Raw genomic sequence first — 18,764 nt, 5'->3', positions numbered from 1 at the left:
CTGTCCTTTCGGACTCCGTGGGCAGATCTGCGGTCATGCTGCGGTCCCTAAAAGCCTCGTTCATCTGCAGACGTGCCCGAGTAGCCCACAGGTTTCGAGAGGGGAAATAGGGCTGGCAGGTCTTCTTCTTGTGCCACGGTCCCTTCCTGAGTTAACGTGGTGCTAGAGAGACAGCAAAGACTGCTGGCTCAGCAACAAAGGTAATATATTTTTTAATTAAAAGGGCAAGTGGTTATGAAATGTTCCTGAAACCTTAATGTGAATAGACACTGACAGCACCAGTTCTGTTGGCAGTATAATCAATTTAAATAGATCTGCTAATGTCTGCCACGCAGCCATGTGACTCCCCTGGGTTTTGGCGTCTCAGCTGCAAGGCAGCGGTTGCAGAGGGCTCGCCGGGATGGGGCGGGATGAAACGCAGCCTTGGCGGGAGAGTATAAGGTCATCTTTGTACATGAGGCAGTCTCCCAGAGCAGAGCATCCGGGCACCACTCCAGCCCCCAGCTCTGCTTGGGCTTCCTCCAGCGCTGCAGTCGCAGGCTAGTAAAACGTGCTGTCAGACAGAAACTGAATTTGCAAATGAGCAGATGTGGGGAAGTTCCCATGCTCGTTTCAGAAAAGAAGGGTCAAAACTGAGAAACCACCACCCGCTTGCCGTGAGTGGACTGTCATTCAACAGAAGAGCTTCACCTGATCTTACCTGGTGTTGAGCCTAACTTTGAAGACCACAGCCCAGGGCAGAGACCTCCCAATGCTTTGGGAATTCAGCTTGATCAGCCCCCCTGCTTTGCAATTAAACGGATCCTCCCTGAAGGGGAGAGGTACCTCTGAGGAAGGTGTTTAGTGCAGATTGTCAGAGATGCTCTGAACCTGGTTATGGCTTTTTTGGGAGCAGGTTCAGCTCCAGGATACACCTTGAGGGCAAGTGGCTGTGTAACATGTGGAACTGGCTTGTGAGAGCACTGGCGTACCACCTGCTGCCGCTGCTGTTACGAGGTATGGGTGAGGTTAATCTGTCACATAGCCATAAAGCTGGGATAATTTTTAGGGGGTAATGATAAAAAGCTGGGGTTATCAAATGAAAGCTACAGCTCCCCTCACTAAAGGATCGACAGTATAAAATGATAAATATATGTGTATGCTGCTATGCACGTAAAAACTTCATTTGTGCGGAAACATTTGCTCGATTGGGTCTGATGAATGAGCTTAAAGCTACACTTCAAGAGCAGTCTTCGGAAGCACAGGGATGTTTCCCCACACCAAATACGTACATATGTAAGTGGCTCTGTAGGGGTCTGAAACATCACCCACCGAGCACGGGTGCAGGAACATTGCACCCTGCTAACAACCCTTAACAGGTTTGAGCTAAGCCTGAGCCCTAGGAATAATTAGGAATAATAAATCCTTTTTCACAACATTGTTTCTATTAACACTGTAAAAATTTGAATTTAAATTAAATCAATCCCTATCTTTTCCCCATCAGTACTTAGTACGGTGTCCTTTCTCTCAGTGGGACTGCTTCACTGTGTGCCAGTATTTAACCTCCTTTGTGGGAGCAAACCACACCAGAACCTGTCAGATCTAGAAACATGATGAGGTACCTGTCCTCAGGAAAGTTAAGCCTGTACACTTCCATCTCAGGCTGGAGTTAATAATTGATGTTCCTCGGATGTAAGCTTCATGCTTCTGAGAAAATAAAAACAAACATACATTCCTGGCCCGAACCTCCCTGTGTCTGAACACGAATGGCTAATGAGTAACTTTAGCACATAGTTTGGTAAATGGAGTATAAGCTCTTCTGTATGAGCCTTGCTTAAAACCCTCAGCTTTGCTTCTTGAAAGTCCTTGCTTTGAGGCAACCCCAAGCACAAATACAGGTTGAATGGAGAATGGATTCAGAGCAACCCTGAGAAAGACTTGGGGGTGTTGGTTGTGAAGCTCAACATGAGCCGGCAATGTGCACTGGCAGCCCAGAAAGCCAACCTGGGCTGCATCAAAAGAAGCACAGCCAGCAGGTTGAGGGAGGTGATTCTGCCCCTCTACTCTGCTCTGGTGAGACCACACCTGGAGTACTGCATCAAGCCCTGGAGCCCTCAGCACGGGAAGGACATGGACCTGTTGGAGCCAATCCAGAGGAGGGCCACAAAGATGATCAGAGGGTTGGAGCACCTCTCCTATGAGGACAGGCTGAGAGAGGTGGAGTTGTTCAGCCTGGAGAAGAGAAGGCTCCGGGAAGATGTTATAGCAGCCGTCCAGTATTTGAAGGGGGCCTACAAGAAATCTGGAGAGGGACTTTTTATAAGTGCATGTAGTGACAGGACGAGGGGTAATGGCTTCAAACTGAAAGAGGTGAGAATTAGATTAGATACTCGAAAGAAGTTCTTTACTGTGGGGGTGGTGAGGCACTGGAACAGGTTTCACAGAGAAGTTGTGGATGCCCCATCCCTGGAGGTGTTCAAGGCCAGGCTGGATGGGGCTTTGAGCAACATGGTCTAGTGGGAGGTGTCCCTGCCCATGTCAGGGGGGGTTGGACCTAGGTGATCTTTAAGGTCCCTTCCAACTCAAACCATTCTGTTATTCTAAGTTTTACAGCGGCGAGAAGAGTATTCTTGAGCATATTTTTTTTCTAACCTGTGATTTTGTGTGTGCTTTTCCTAGCCATTCTTCTTCACCTGGTCTCTGTCCTTAAATGCATAATGTAGCTTTTTGGAGTGGACATAGTCATACAGATGTCTTGTTCTAGGTGTACAGTATGACTTGGCTTTGATTCACGGGCTTGTCTGGGCTGATTTTCCACTCAAGTTGTGCTCTTTCAAACAGAATTGTCTGACGGGGTGATGGGGGTGGCCGCTTATGCTGTGATCTCAAGTGTCACAGCTGTGTGGGCTGGCATCTGCTATCTGCGTTGCAGCGGGCCCTGGGCAGCCACTGTGCCAGCTGCAGCACTAACCTGATAGCAAGGATGGTCAGAAACAGCTTCTGAGGTCCTGCAACAGGCCTCAAAACTGACCAGAGTCAGAGCAGCATGTCCTGAGCACTACATCCAGTAGCCTCATGGCTGAGCATCTCTCTTGGCTTAGGACAGCCTTCATAGGCATGTGTAACCTCTGCAGTGGTACGAGAGAGCCTTGGCATTTTGCACACTTTGTCCAGTGTTTGAGCATGGTGGCTTTTAGCTAAATGTTGAAATGTATGATGTATTTTCTTCCATTGCAGAAGAAAAATCCCAGCTGTTCTTGAGCTGGTGGTCATCAGAATCTAATTCTGTGGAAAACCAACACCTTACCCTGACATGAAAAAAATATTAGACTACAGCTTGCTCTGCTCTTCATGAAAAAAATTGGTTTTGAGCATCTGTCTTAAATGTCTGTCTGTATGGTCATCAGACTTCTCAACCACCATGGCAATTCCTTTTTACATCTGGAAAGATGTACCGCGCATGGTCTGTGTCACTGTACTCTCATTATAGCTAGCTGCCTATTAACATAATCCTTTCGTTGTCATTACATTGATAAATTACATGTTGGGTGCTGTTGCACAGTCCAGAGAGGCAGTGCTCCTTTCAGACGTGGCATTTGTTCCTCCAGGTTAACCGGCAGTGCCTGTCTGGAAGGGCTGGAGTCACACCTGGCAAGCTGGAGGGATGCCTGTCTCACCTTGCTTCTGCTTCTTTCATCTGTCGGTTCCATGTCCTTGTTCCTGAAACAGCGTGTCTTCCCTCAGGTGTATGTATTTTTTTTCATGTTTAAGTTTAGCCAAAATTCAGGGGGCTCAGGCCTGACTTTAGTCTGAGGAATATAATTTTCACATGTACTCGCATGGTTTCTCTTTTGTCGTTTTCTTATTCCCTTGCTCACAAACCCCTCTGCTCCATCTCCTGCCAGAAGATCTGCTGCATCTGAGCTTTCTGCCTGCCCTTCTCTCTGATTAGTGTACCCCGTCACTTCTATGGGCATCTTCAGTGCCTGCTTTCCCATCTGACTCCAGCCAGCTGCTGCAGGCTGTGCCTGTCGCTCCTCTACCTGCCAGCCTGAGCAGAAATGGTGGTTTTGCAGGAGAATGGTGGCTTTGACTGAGTACCCATCTGATGGAGTGATGCTTGGCAATATCCTAGTGCTGTCAGAATGCCAGTCATGTCTCCAGGGCTTTGACTGTCTGGTTAGGGAATAGATTCAGAGGGTGTAATGGTGCAGACCATGAATGAAATCTGCATTACCTGATGGGCCTGACTCCCTGGTGCTGTGTAGACCATGTATCTGTCTTAGCGTTTCATGAATATGTCTGTTGTTTAAGTCTGGCTAAGATCTGCACACGTTCTGGTATTTAGGCAGGGACTTCAGAGAGTGTAGGTCAGCTGGTTGACCTGGGCTGCAAACCGTTATTTTTTGGTGCAGGTAGGTGTATTTTGTCTGTCTTGATACATACTTTTCCATCTAGACAACTTTGCAAGTAACATTTGTGGTATAAATCTTGCCTGGTGCTGCCAGTCTAGCAGGTGATGATGACTAGCAAGATGGTCAAGTTGCCGTATGTATATCTTCTGGTGGCTTTACCGTCTTGTATGTTTTGTAGGGCAACATTGACTCTAGGCAGCAAGAAAGGAGAAGGAACCTCCCTCGATGCTGCCAAACCACAGGAGTTATGCCGGACACAGGCAGTATCAGGGGATGACTCACAGGATGATATGTCAGCTATGTGACCTTTTGAGCTGGGGCTCAGAGCCAGTGGGAGGGCATGGACTAGCATGCTCAAGACAACTCGTGCTTTCTTTGTTATTGTCGTGCAGTCTCTTCAATGCCATGGCTGATGTCGCCTGCATATCCCGAAGCAGCTGATGAAGCACTTGACTGCTGGTAGTCCTCTCAGCAGGGCTTGAGTATTGAAACAAACACGTGGTGGGGGACACATTCACCTCCAGATGAATAAAAAAGGATCTCTTTTACTTGCCCTGTGTGAGAGCTGTGGGGGTGATTTAGCATATCCAACAATGCAAGTGGTTAGTAACACTATCCATATTATTGCAAATGCTTTCCAGACACAAGACATTACCTTTGTGTTGCTACGGCTATAGTATTGTAACCTCTTTTATCACGCACCTTTATCGGGGGGAGGGAAAGCTTGCTTTGTGCAGTTGTGGTACTATCAGATTGCTGAAAGCCCCTGCTTCATTTATCTTCAGCTCCTTGGAAGTGCTGATGGCCGTCGGCCAGGCTGCAATCGTGGTGCTCTTTTCCAGCAGCAGCTCGGAAGGATGCTTTTGTGGTGAGGAGGAGCCAGGCACAGGTATATGGACTCTGGCGGCGCTCACCTGAGGAAGCAGAGGGGAAGCCTCGCACGGGTCTGTCTTAATCCTTAGGGTTTCGAGATCTGCATGGGTTCGCAATGAGCACATTGGTCCTGTATGCAGGAAGGCTGCCCAGAAGCATGGAAACGTGCCAGTAACTTTCAGTAAATTTCAAGCACTTGCGATAGGTCGTGTCCGTGGTGTAACCGACTGAGCTGCGTTCCTGCTCGCTGGCGTATCCTCCCTGTGTCCGACCGAGCACCCCCGTGGGCATCCAGGAAATCCTTTCCACTGAGTCAGAGAAGGGACCCTGTTGTGTAACATGGGGTTTGCACTCTAGCGTGGCTTCCACATGGGATTAGGACGGTATCTGCGATTTCCCTAAACTAATCTTCAAGTATGCTAGCAGCCAGCCTTCGTGGGGGTGTCCCTGAAATGTGTAAAATGAATTAAAGGGACACTGAAGCCACACTTTGCAGGGACAAGCAACAGCCACAGAACTTGCCAGGGAGAGCCAGCGGGCTCCAGCTTACAGCTGCTTCCAATCACTTCCATTTCCTGGATAATGGTGTTCATTTCCTTCCAGATTTTACTTGCCTGGGAATGCAGGAACATCTGCTTCTCCGGGTTTCATGAAAGTTGAACTTCCTTACGGCAGAAAAGGCTTTATCTTTTTGTTTAGTCTTGTTCTCAGAACAGTTGCTTTAAGCGAGGTTTAGACCTGAAAGACAACTACAAAAATGATAAGCTTGCCTCTGCGTTTGGCTATTTGCTAAACTGTTTCTCCTCCTACTTGCTCACGCCGCCAGCCCCAGCTCTGAAAGCCCATCTTCCTTGATGTTTGGGGCAGCATGCAGAGCACCGACGGCTGCGTGTGTGCCAGCAGCAGCTCTCCTGTGCGCTGCCTCGTGTCGCACAAAAGCTGAACAGATCGGTGGTGCCACTAAAATCTACCTGTGTTGTAGCCAAATCTACCGAGGGCGCATAAAATGCTAAGGAGAGAAACCTTTCCCATGCAAAGGTACATTCAGTCTGCTGCACTAAGATGAGTAAAAACTGAAAAGGTTCACAACAGTGAGAGTAAACAGGTTATTTGCTTAGTAAAAACCACCGCTTTAAATAGTCACTCTTCCGTGTAAGCTTGCATTTAGAGTTCTGGATTTAATTTTTTTTTTTTAGTAGAATATGACATAGTTCATCTCTATAGGATCACTTATGGAATATAGATCATAGGTTTTTTGCATAAACCCGAAAGCAATTAGCTTTGTTAAAAATACTATGTACCTCATGGTTACCAGTAACATCGTTCCTCATCACTTTTCTCCCCTCTTCACTGTATTATTATGCAGTAAAAAAGTAGGCAACTCTTTAGGGAGGAAGAGTGAAATAGTTAAGAATAATTTTATTCTTGTGCAGCTCAGGTCTAAGATTTCAACCCCATAGCTCTCCTACTGTCTTCAGTGAAAGCCTAGCATCTTCTACAGCTTCTTGACACCTTTGAGGAAGGCATTTATACAAATGACCATGTGGGTCACATGGCCTTTTAGCAGGCCTTTGCACACACGCAAGCCATGACCCAGTGGACTGACTGTTTTCTCGAACATCCCTTTCTGCTTGAGACAGAGTGCCCTGTGATCCCTCCGCCTCGAGATAATGTGTAACAGGCAGCCAGACTGTTTGGAAATAATCTTCTGCATCCATTTGCAGCTCTGATCTGGAAGCCTCTGAGAGTTGAAGGTTAAGCAGTTCGAGTTCCAGCTGGAATAAGCAGCCTGACTTTATATGTGAACTCTGAAATCTGCATTCAAAGGTTGCACCTGTAACTTTCGAGGCACAGCTGCCTATTACCCATGCCCTTGAACTCAGAAGACCGGTAGGTAACGGAGGTGTGGAGAAACTAGCTTTGTCCTGCTACGGGCAAGCTGAAGCCGGTCTGCTCTGCTGCTGCTCTCTTTGGAGCACAACGTTCCCAACGTTGAGTTTCAGCAGTGCTCAACAGGCTCCTGACTGTCCGTCTGGGTGACAGCCATCCGGTGACTACGCTGCTGCTACCCTTCATCTCATGTGTGCAATGCTCTTCTGATTTTTAAGACGCAAGTCCCCAGATGTCAATAAATGTTGCCTAAGCACTAGAAGTTTACAGAGGACAGAAGTAAGAGGCAAGAAAGCACAGCTGTAGCACTGTTAAAGGTGCTCATTCTTTTTCCCTTCCCTGTAATGTTTCAAAGACAGCATTGGAGTCAATTGTTTGCAATCTATTCAGGGATGCAAAAAAATGCTAGCAATCTTTTTTTAGAGCTACTACGTGGGAAGAGCACCGTTCCTCGTGGTTTTTCCAAACAATCGCTTAAGCTGATGGTAATCCTGAGCAGAGCTGAATGCCATTCGGCTGGGCTGCACCGGGCATCCAGAACTGGGCCAAATCCTTGGGAAACAATCAGCAGCATTCCACTGCACACATCCCTCAGCTTTTCCTTACGTACAGGGTCATTGTACTGAACTCGTGGATGTATCAGTTCATTAACTTACGAAGTTAATGGTTCTCGTTACACAAATTGAGATGTAAATTAACCTTTTCCCTGTTAGCTGTTAAAATAAAGGGTATAATCTCTATATTCAGGATGTTTGTAGAAGATTATTAGTCGCTAGCATGTGGATTTTGATTGATTCTTTCCAGTTCTAGTAATCATTAACAACTACTGGTATTTTAAGAATTACTTTTTATTTCAAAGGGTAGAATTTATTTGGCTTTACACCAAGGTAGATTAAGCAAACCACACTGAGCAGTTATTACCTTTCTCTTCAACCATGCTGCTGTGTAAAGAGGCAATATATTCTATTGCTTGTGCTCTTCAACTCTGAATTTCACCTTTAGGATTGATAAAACATGTTGACATATCAAACAATGTAACTAATAGGTAAAGCAGAACAAAATGAGTCACTATTTAAACTGGTTTTTTAGATCATGTTTTCTCTATTAAAGTATATCAATCAAAAGACAAAGAGATACAACTTAGAAGGCAGATAACCAGACGAAAAACTTACAGAAATGTATGAGGTGAGATAAACTGAATAAAAGAACTGCATCAAAATACACATAATGAAAGTCCAAGAAATAAAACCAATGTAACTTCTTGATTAAACATGACGAATAGGGAGACATGTGCCCTATCTTCAGAGTTTGTAATTCTGCTGCAGATATGATGCAGTAAGTCAAAACTGAGGGGGAAATAAAAAGGTGGCTGGGTGATGTTTTCTTAATCATGGATATGTGAATAACTAAATGTGTCTGTTCTGCAGGCCCAAAATACTCAACATAGGTCATTTTTCTTTTTTTCTCTCAAAGTCTCTTTAGCCCAAAACATCCACCCTAACACAGCTTGTTTCTGGTCTCATTGCTCAGACTTTGTTTTAGTAAAGCCAGTCCCCAGGTGTCTAATGAGAGTTTAATCTAACACAGCATATATAGCAAAGCACCTAAAGACAAAAAAAAATCATATCAAATGGACTTACTGGTCAGCTGTATTAGATTTGTTCTCAGATTAGGCCCGTGATGTCTTGGGTGATTATTGTAGGGTTTTACAAGGTTACTTTGTGTGCAAGTATGTGACAGAATAAGGGATGCTCTAGTAATTCCAGAACTGCTTATATCTCCTTCTAAAATCAATATAATCATATTATCCAGACAGAAAACTGGTTTGGCTTCATGCTTTATTATAAGGATGTCTAATTGCCTGAAGTCCTGTTTGTTGATCAAGAAACCAGAAGAAATTTTATCTTGGATATTTTATTCAAAATATCCAAGCACTTGGTCATCGTTTAAAAATTGCCTGTGACAGGAAGGCTGTGAAGTCTGTTGTCCAACAACATCCCTTTCCTGTGGTACAAGGCCAAGAACACAGAGAGCAACAAAATTATCAGAATTTCTTGGCCACTGTTCTTCCTTTGAACCACTCTATGGCAGGTCTAATTCAAAGCTCCTCAAGACATGTTTCACAGATTTATTATGTGAAACTCCTCTTTCTCAGAAAGGAGAAATATCATTCATCAATTTTTAATCCAGGTTGTTTTGCTTACGCAGTTTACAGCGTGACCCAATTCAATAGTTGTCTCAGAACAACTAGGGGGGGTGACAAGCCTTGGCATATATATGGGAATGAGTGACTTTGCCCTCAGAGATCATGCAATGTTAGAAATGTTCTGAATTTCAAGAGCACAAACCCAGTCAGTCAAGGCAGAAGCCCACATAATTGGGTCTAATACTGCTATGGAAACTATGCTGAGGGCTAAAAATACTATTTAAAAAGTAGATATTCTGTTCTTGTGTGTTTTTTCTGTCAACTCCTCACTTCAGTGGGGAGTTTTCAATCCCTGTCTGAAAAGACGGAGTGTTATGGAGTAGTTAAAGATGATGTGCATGTGTTCTGTGACGGCATTTAACTCTAAAGAAACACATATCTTGTGCTTTCACAAATGGTTCAAATGCACGAAAAATACCTTACAAGAATTTTGAATCTTTGTCTTCTTTGAAGTTAGGATGAACATACACACGTTTAAACACTAAACTAGTTATTAGCAAAAATACATGCTTAATCCAGGCTAATTTACAACCTTGATAGCTGCATTTTTTAAAAAAATCTTTGAATTCAGTTTTGGAAATCTCCAGTCGCCACTAGCTTACTGTTGTGGAACTGTTCGAAAGTCCTTGTCTAAATATTAAATACCCTTGGAGTGTGATGGTACACTGTGTGCTACTGGAAGCGCTGCTGGTAGCGTGTCCGCAATCACCAGCAACACGTCAGCTCGCCCACTGGTACCAAGCTTTGCTACGCTTCCTTGCCTCCTTCCTTTCACCTCCTTAGGAAAGGTGTTTGTAAAGAGAGAATTAGATATGGGGGTGAAAATATCTTCCTTCAAGGTTACATTCTGCAAGAATTAAAAAACATGGGATATTTTCCCATTAGTCTTTATGGGAGTCTTTGTTTTTAAGTCAACAGGAGACTTAAACAGTCTTGCAGCTTGCAAGGAGACTTGCAGCTCATGGCACTTGCAAAGGGAGGCTGAGCCCTAAATCACCTGAAGTGTCCATTCCTCTCCCCTCAGTATGGCAAAAGAGAAAGGAGAAGGTGCCAAAAATATCAGGGCAGAAAGAAATGTGTGTTTTTGCTGATTAGTTTGCCATTTCAGAAGTGTTGGGGTTTTGATGGTGCCAACATTATTCTCTGCACTCGGAGTGGGTTTTTTTGTACTCCAGATGAGCCTTCTGGAGGTTGGAAACTTTTAAACTGTTTGGATTACCACTTTTGGTGAGACAGTTTCCATTACAGTCTGATTGCTTGTTTTGCTTGCTTGATTTACCTTGTTTTGTTTTGTTTTCCTCCAGGTTGGGTAGCCCTGCTCCTAAGCCTGGGTATCCTTTTGGGCTTAAGTTTCTACATGGCCACAAGTAATTTCAACCTCGATTCGTGAAAGGGCAAAACCAGATGTGTGAAAGGGTTTGTTTTTTTTTTTTTTTCTTACGTGAGAACATTAAATGGGATGCACTTGTGCTTTTGCCTGAAAGACTGCATCTCTCCAAGTGCCTTTTCATAAAGTGCTGGAATTCAGAGCTGAAAGCAACCAACTTGGGACAAAGTGTGGCTGCAGCACACTGTCATCTCCATCGCTACAGGGATGGGGTGGCACATCCAGATGTTACTGGTCAGCCAGCAATCACCCAGCACTGCATAGCTTTGCATGTGCCGAGCCAGCCTGTGGTCAGCCTGTGTATTCTGACCTTTGCTTAAATGCAGGCAGCGATTTTACACGTCCGTTCTCAAAAGTAGGTAGATGTGAGTTCATGGACTCACCTGAGCAGCTTGTTCTTCTGCTCCCGGGGTCTCTCACGCACGCTCAGCGCAGACATCTGGGATACAACGGAGCAGACAGATGTTGTCCTTTGTTTCTGTTTGCTAGCACAAGGTTACCATGGCTAATATCTGAGGATTGGGAACACAAACAGAAAATCCAAGTTCATTCCCACTTCCTGGCCTGTTGTAGTATCAAGACCTGGACTACAGTTTGGCCACGTGTCATCAGAATTAAGCATTAAATACGATTGTGGGTGGAATGCAAGGGTTTTTAGGGTAACGCTATGATTTAGGTATATTATAGTGCAAATAATATGCATTGTGCTGGACGGAACAGGGGATGCTTCTCTGGTAGGTAAGCTGTTGACTTCAGAAGGTGAATGTTCTGAATCCTAACAAACTTTGCACCTGAAAAGTGCTGTAACTAACAACGTGCATGAGGAACAATGGTTCTGTCTCACTGGTGAAGATGAAAGGAAATTGATTAACAAATAGAGTCATGGGAAAAAATTGTGCCAGTCTTTGCAGATCATCCTCAATAAACCTACTTCTATTATTTGCTTGCTCTGTTATATACACTAGGAAACATCATATATTGTCTCTTAATCACGTTAGGAATGTCCCAGGCCCTTGTAGTCTCTCTTCGTGTCAGTCTCAGCAAATCCTCCAAATATTTTTGTTGCTTTCCTTTTAATTAATTCCTTACTCCCCCTGTTTGCCTGGAATGACAGTGGTGAGAAATGAGCTTGGTCTTATTGAAGCACTACATGGGGAAGACGATTTTGAATTTTTGCTATTGCTTGTCACTTGAGGTCTCTCCCTCAACTATTACCTTCAGGGTAAATTATTCCTCTGAGTATTTTCCTCCTTGTTGGATTTCTGAGCTAATATGGCTAAACATTTTAAATTTCATTTTCTTAGATTAAATAGTAACTTTATTTCCTACTTATGCTTCTATGCTCAGAGGAGGTTGTTCTGTATCCTCTGTACAATTCAGCAGGGAATGTTTCTTGTGACTGACCGCCTTTCATTTGGGTCAATATCGAAATGTTACCCAAATGTGCAGCAAGTTAGCCTCACAACAGAAAAAATTATTTTTAGGAACCACTGTTAGAATAGATAGGAATACTGGAGTTGAGATTGCAGCGTCTGGTCCTCAGCTCTCTTTTGGAAAGCATTACCCAGCAACAAATGAAATGGAGCCAACATAACCATTTAAAATAGCAAAGTAAACAGTTCATGTCGTAGTCAAGATAATCCTTAATTTCTGCTGCTTATCTGAGATCTGCCCTGCCGATCTGATGGGAGGATTTAACCTTCCTGAAAGCTGTTATCAGTGTGTGTGCTTGAACTGGGAAGACCTCTTTCCACCTGCTTTAGAGCCCTTTCTCCTAGAAGATTAATGCTGCTATGCCTTTTTTAGAAAGAAAAACCTCTGATATAAGGATTATTTCTAGAGACAGATTCTAGAAATATTTTGCTACAATATAGCTTAAGGGAAATACTTAAAAAATAATGCCTATTTTAAAAATTTGCTTTTTTTCTTTGCCTTTACAGAAGAACCATGTTGTCTTAAATTCTCTAAATTTTTGTCTTACAAAAGTACATGTATAGCTGCGGAAATTAAAAAGAGAACCATTGGCTTATGGTTACTGTCGGTTATGTAACCAACTCAAAATAAAAGCTATAGGGAATTTTAATTTCAAATTTCTTTGCACTGTGTTGGAAACCGTTTTTGTAATTTTCTGTTTCTCTTGGGATGCTGTGTGAAACACAGAATGGCAGAGCAGATGGCCTGTCTTCTATTTCCAAAGAGATGAGTAATATCACTCTGTTCAAGAGGTAAGTTTAAAGGGGGTTTCTTTGAGGTATGGGAAAGCTCAGTCTAACACCTGGACCAAAGCAAAAATCAGAGTTGGTTTAATGTATAATACTTTTCACAAGCAAATGCACGTATTTCTGATGTTATCTTTACTATGGTTCTTATGGTTTATTTTAAAAGTAAAAAAAAATAATTCCATCTTTAAATTAAGACTCTCTACTATACCTGTGCCTTTGGGAGAGGAAAGAATCACTGGGTGAAACTTCTCAGGCTTAGTCATAGTAGGAGCGAGGAATGATGGCCTGAACTATGCAGCAAAAGTTCTCAGAATAGGCAATGAGTCACTATTGCCCTTGAACTTTGTGAATCTGAAACTATATTTATCATTTTGCATTGTTCCCGAGCTGCGTATTTGTAGTTCCACACACAGAGCAACTTGCCTTTACTGCCCTGAGGAGCTAAAACACACACAAGGGAAATTCCAGGGAGAGAAGATGAGGATTAATTTCTTGAAGTGAGTTTTAAGAAAAGCTTCATTGAAGAATACTTGTGTTTGGAGATTACTTCATGTGAGGATGATACTAAGAGGTTAAATAAAGGAATAAGGCAATAGCCCATGAAGTTGGCTGGGGGCGGGGGGGGGGGGGGGGAAGGAAATGAATAAAATTAAAGAGTTCATGTAGGGTCAAGAATGTGTAACACGGAGTACTGTCATGAGAGGCAAATATTTTTGTTAATGTAGTACTTTTTTCTTTTCCTTCCCACAACCTTATATGCAACATTCAGAACAGAAACCAGAGCACTAAAAGTAAAGATACGGATCATTGTATTTTGCATTCTTCTTCTTCCCCTCCTACAGTATAAGAAATGAATTAGACAAGTTTTTGAACGGGGTCAGTTGCTAAACAGCTGGCTTGTGAAAGAGAGCAGCTGTCACACCAAAAATATCACCTTGGCACTAAAAATCAGCCAGGAATCTTGTAAGTTTCTGCAGAACTGTGTGTTCAATTAGTGACCAAATGCACATACCGGAAGCGTGCTTGCTCCCTCTGGTCTTACAGCAGTAGCCCCTGTAAGAGAGAATGGGAAAGGTGGTTGAGAGACTTCTATCTTTAGAGTATTTTACATAACAGAATTTAAAAATGAGAGGTATTATTATTGGGTGGCAGGATAAAAGAGGCAGTTATTGGCTTGCCAAAAAGACTTAGCAAATGGAAATCCAGAAGCGGTTCCAAGAAATATAAAAGGTAATGTAATAAGTATGGGAGAACTGTAGGTACTTTGCATTTTTGTATGTGAAGTAACTGTAGGCCAGGATTACACATCCCACACTGATATTTCAAGTTTCCTTGTTCAGTGGGAAGGAAAACCACTGGTGCGCCGAGACTCATTTTATAGGCATAGGTTATCAGCTATCTTTAAATCTGCTTCCAGAAACTCTCACGGCTGTTTTGACAATTTATTAGCAGAAGGAACTCCTATGGGCATTTGTGCTGGGGTGTAAGCATAAGCAAAGGCTATTCTCAATGCCTATTTGTAGTGATTATCTCAAACTCAGGGTGCATGGAAAACAGGTAACAAAAACCCCTCTGTGTTGTATGTGGTTAAGAGCAATTTACTATGCCTAGGTGGCTGAGTCTTTCAGTCTGGGGGGTGATGGAAAATAAAATACCAGTGTCTTCAGAGTAAAACATTTCCAATAGAGTGTGCAGCAAGATAATTTTAATGCAGAACTACATCTTCTCCACCCCTATCTCCCCCAAACATAATAAATGTACCAAATGAAATAAACCTCAATGCGTGGGGAAATTGTTCACAAGGAAATTTAGCAGTAATAGACTCAGAACTCCTGAAGTATTTACATTTTTTGCTCAGAAAATTATGATTCCTGAAGTGAGAATGCTAGTGGCAATTTAAATACCAGTTTCCATGTTGGCATTACTGATGAAGTACGATGACAAGAGATCTCCTCTTCTACTGTTACCCATAACGGGTACAATTGACTAATATAGATTTGTACTCATCTAGGACAAATTTAGCAACTCGTTATGTGAGCAAAGAGTTTCACCAAGTAACTGCAAAATCCATGACTTCCAAGATGCTGTATACTGGCAAGCAGCACGTTGGGATGCCATGACAGAAGCTTAAGTATACGTAAGGAGTGACATTTACACCTTGCGCTTGAAGGCCTATGGTTATCTTGTGCTACTCTTCCCACTTCAGCCTTTGGCATTGCATTACTATGGGTCTGTGGTTCCCAAACTGAGACCTGTAGGTGAGCAGTAGAAAAATTTTCAGGCTGATTAAATGTTTAATGGCGTGAACATGAAGAACACGCCGCACCCAATTCATCTAGGTGTCCAGATGTTTTACTTGCCTGTTTTTTTTGTTTTTTTTTTTTTTTTTTTTTAATTTATTTAAAGTTGTACGCTTTGGCCTCCACAGCAAGTTCTGGCAGTGAGCTACGCAATTGTGTTTTTACTGCAAGCGCATGGAAAACCATTAGTGGACCCGGGCATTAATATAAGGGTTCAGCCAAAGGCGTTTGGGGACCATTCTTCCCGCTAAGGGTGTTTCTGACACCCTTTTGTCTCCCAAGCCCCGGCTGCCGCCGTAGGCCCTGCCGCCCGGTTGGCTCTGAGGCGGGAGCATCCCGCTCCCGCCCGCCCCTATATAAACATCAGATTTTTTAAAAAATCGCCCGTATCCATAGCAACTCAAACCTGACACCGCCGGAGCCCAACCCGTTTCTAACCCCTTCACAGGCCGCAGGGGAGGGAAGCGCCGCTGGAAGCGCTTTCACGGGGCCCGCGGGGGCCCCCGGGCGCTCCTGGCACCGCCCCGCAGGTGCCGGGCTCGCCCCGCGCCCCTTCCCCGCCGCCGCCGGGCCACGGGCCGGGCCCACCCGCACAGCCGGCGCGGGGGCGGCGGTTACTCAGACTTTCCCCCCGCTCAGGAGCCGGGGCCGACAGAAAATGGAGGCGGCGGGAAGGGCGGGGTGACCGCGGGTGCGGACGGCGGCCCCAGCCCGCTACGCGCCGCCGCCGCCACCTTCACCGCGCCGCCGCCCGGCCCTGCCGCCCATCTGCCGGCGGGGGGCGCTGCTCGGCTCCACTCCATCCCGGGGGCCGCGGCCGGTACCGGCCCTCGCGTCCTTGCACGCCCCCGCCTCCCGCGAGCCTCCCCCCGCGGCTGCGCCCAGACCCCAGCGGCCCGCGGGCGGCTGGTCCCGCGGCGGGGGCGTGGCCCGGCCGGGAGCGGCGTCCCTGCTGGCCAATGAACGCGCCGCCTGCCTGACAGTTAGGCGGCCGCCGCCAATAGGAGCGGGCGGGGGCGGGCGCGGCGGGGCGCGATCGGCGCGGCAGGCCGGCGGCTGGGGCAGTCGGCGGAGGGAAGTGGCGCAGCATGATGCGGCTGTGGCGCTCGGCGCTGCTGAGGGAGCTGCTGCTGCTCGGCCCGCCGGGGGCGGCCGGCGGCGGTGGCCCGGGTCCCGGCGCCGGCTCCAGGCGCCTCCCGCCGCCACTGGCCGCCTTCGGCGTGAGCCCGCCCGCCTCCCGCCGCGGCCCGGGGCTGCCGCCGCCAGCTTCGGCGCGGGGTCTGTGCACTCGCTCGGAGGGAGCCTTGGAGGAGCCGGGGAAGGGGGCGCAGGCGCCGCCGCCCACCCCCGGCGAGCCCCCCGCCGACAGCGGCCACAACAATAACCACGGCGGCGGCAAGGAGCTGGCCGGAGGCGGCGGCGGGGGGGAGAAGTGAGTGCGAGGGGGGCGGCGGGGGCGTGCCGGGGCGCGGGCGGCCGGGCCGGGCGGCAGGGGATGCGGAGGCGCCATGTGAGCGGCGCCGCCTTCCCCCTCGCACGTGTGGTGCCTGCGGAAGGGGGCCGGGCCGCTCCGGGTGGGGCGCGGAGGCCGCCGGGTTCGCTTCCCCGGCAGGTGCGAGGGGCCGAGCGGCAGGGAGGGCGCTGCTCCGGGGCGAGGGGGGTCCGGCGGCGGGCTGGGGTCTGTCAGGGCCGCGCCTGTGGAGCGCGCGGGCCCGGCTGCCGCCCGCTTCCGGGCGGGTGGTCGGGGCGCCCGGCCAGCGCTCTGCGGGGTCCGGCGGGTGGTGAAAGACGGGCTCGGAAGGGGTAAGGAAGCACAGAGCCGTGAGCGGGGAGCGTAGGTGCCCCTCGGGGCTGCCCTCGTCGCCGCTTAGGGGTCCTGTCCACGCCTTGAGCTTGGGAGCCCTCCCATGCAAGGCTGGGGGGGAGCTTGTGCTTTGGCTCGGAGGAGGCAGCCTGCATCAGCGTGTCTTTTCTAGCGCTGCCACTTGCATGAAATATTTTCCACGAGAAGTGAAAGCTGTGTCATCTTACATTAATTATTAAGGGCAGTGTACGTGGTGTGTAGTTCTGCCTTGGAAGTTTTGCAGCGCTGTCTTCTCCACGTCTACATCTAGTGCAGTCAGGGACAGATATTGCTGCCCGTGAGCGGTGTGTACAAACCTTCATAGCTGCTACTGAACGTGGCCCTGTGCCGAGAGGTCCTAATTTGTCCCTCAGTGATAAAGGTACATGTAGGTAATAGACTGATAAGACTGTATATGTTTATGAAGTTAATATTCCTTCACTTAGAACCCGAAATATTATTTAAAAAATTACTCAGGGACAGATGTATCAGCTCCAGTTTGTGACGCTGATAATGCCTAGTAGTGGATACTGGGGATAGAGTATAATGATGTAGTAAATGGACTGATGGTTCTTAGTACTCTCTATTAGTCCTCAGCATTATGCAGGTCTTGAAAAAGTCTTGTTCATTTCCCGCCTCTCCATCTGATAGTTTGCCAGTTGCTTGTTTGAACCTGGATACACTTCTGATATCTCTCATAGCCTTTGACAAGAAGTTTGACAGCTTAACTGCAAGCCCTATGAAGACCCATCTCCTTTCTTTGTGTTTGGAACATGACGCTTGACTCTTCTGTAGGCAGCTCATGTGTCGTCTTTGCACCCCTTATGGGGCGGCATAATTAAAATCTAAAACCAAGCTGCTTTTCCAGGCCTTACTATGCTTATAACCTAGATGAAAAAAGCAAAAGGCAGAGGAAATAAGGCCCTGTTTTAACACTGAACAAAGTCTCTCTTAGGCTAATGCTAAGAGGAAGTCTAGAAAAGATTCCACGAGGCCAGTCTGGAAGGCTTCAGCCCTTAGCTTGTTAATAGTTCTGCTTTTGAGTTTTGGGGGTTTTTTGTGGTGTGGTTTTTTTTTTTTTTTTTTTTAAGCATGAACTTCGACTCCTTCGACATGGCAGGTGGGGAAAAAAATCTTCTTTTCACCTTTCTCCCACCAAATGTCTTAGCTGCTCAGCTTGGTTCCAGCTTTTTGTTCCAATGGGATATAGTCTACTTTAAAAGCATCACTTATCATTTCTGCTGTCAAATGCCTTAAAAATACATGTATGTCAGGTTATATAACCATGTAAAATATAGTACACAATCGTGTATTTTTATTATATTTATACTATTGTTCAACATATATGAAGTCTTTTTGAATTAGCTTTATACATAATGTGTCAGAACAGAATATTACTCAGCTGTGGCTCAGGCAGGTGTGGTTTATAAAGGCTGTACTTCCGTTTTCAATGAGAAATACAGACAGTACCATTAAAAACTTAGGAAAAACCAGTATGCCAACTGTGAGGAGTTTTTGAAGATGTTGTGAAGGTGATTTATTAAAGAGATGACATTTCCTTAAACAGCCTTTAGAACAGCTTCCTACAACTAGCATCAGTTAGGGAAATACTATAATTTCTAGTACGTCTGGTAAAGCTATGTAGTCAC

At 46.0% G+C, this 18,764-nt stretch overlaps 1 protein-coding gene across 1 annotated transcript in view; it reads left to right on the top strand.

The window, feature by feature from the left end:
* The first annotated feature begins 16,292 nt into the window (after positions 1-16,292).
* GLS (glutaminase) overlaps positions 16,293-18,764 on the top strand; it is a 68,392-nt gene continuing 65,920 nt past the window's right edge. Inside the window, exon 1 of the mRNA XM_074144943.1 lies at positions 16,293-16,704. Within this exon, the coding sequence (XP_074001044.1) occupies positions 16,361-16,704 (344 nt within the window). The 5' untranslated portion in view covers positions 16,293-16,360. The remainder of the gene's footprint in view (positions 16,705-18,764) is intronic.

This window comes from Numenius arquata, chromosome 3 (assembly GCF_964106895.1).
Source record: "Numenius arquata chromosome 3, bNumArq3.hap1.1, whole genome shotgun sequence".
Taxonomy (NCBI): domain Eukaryota; kingdom Metazoa; phylum Chordata; class Aves; order Charadriiformes; family Scolopacidae; genus Numenius; species Numenius arquata.
Note: the sequence above shows the minus strand (reverse complement) of the source record. Positions and strands in the feature narration are given on the sequence as shown.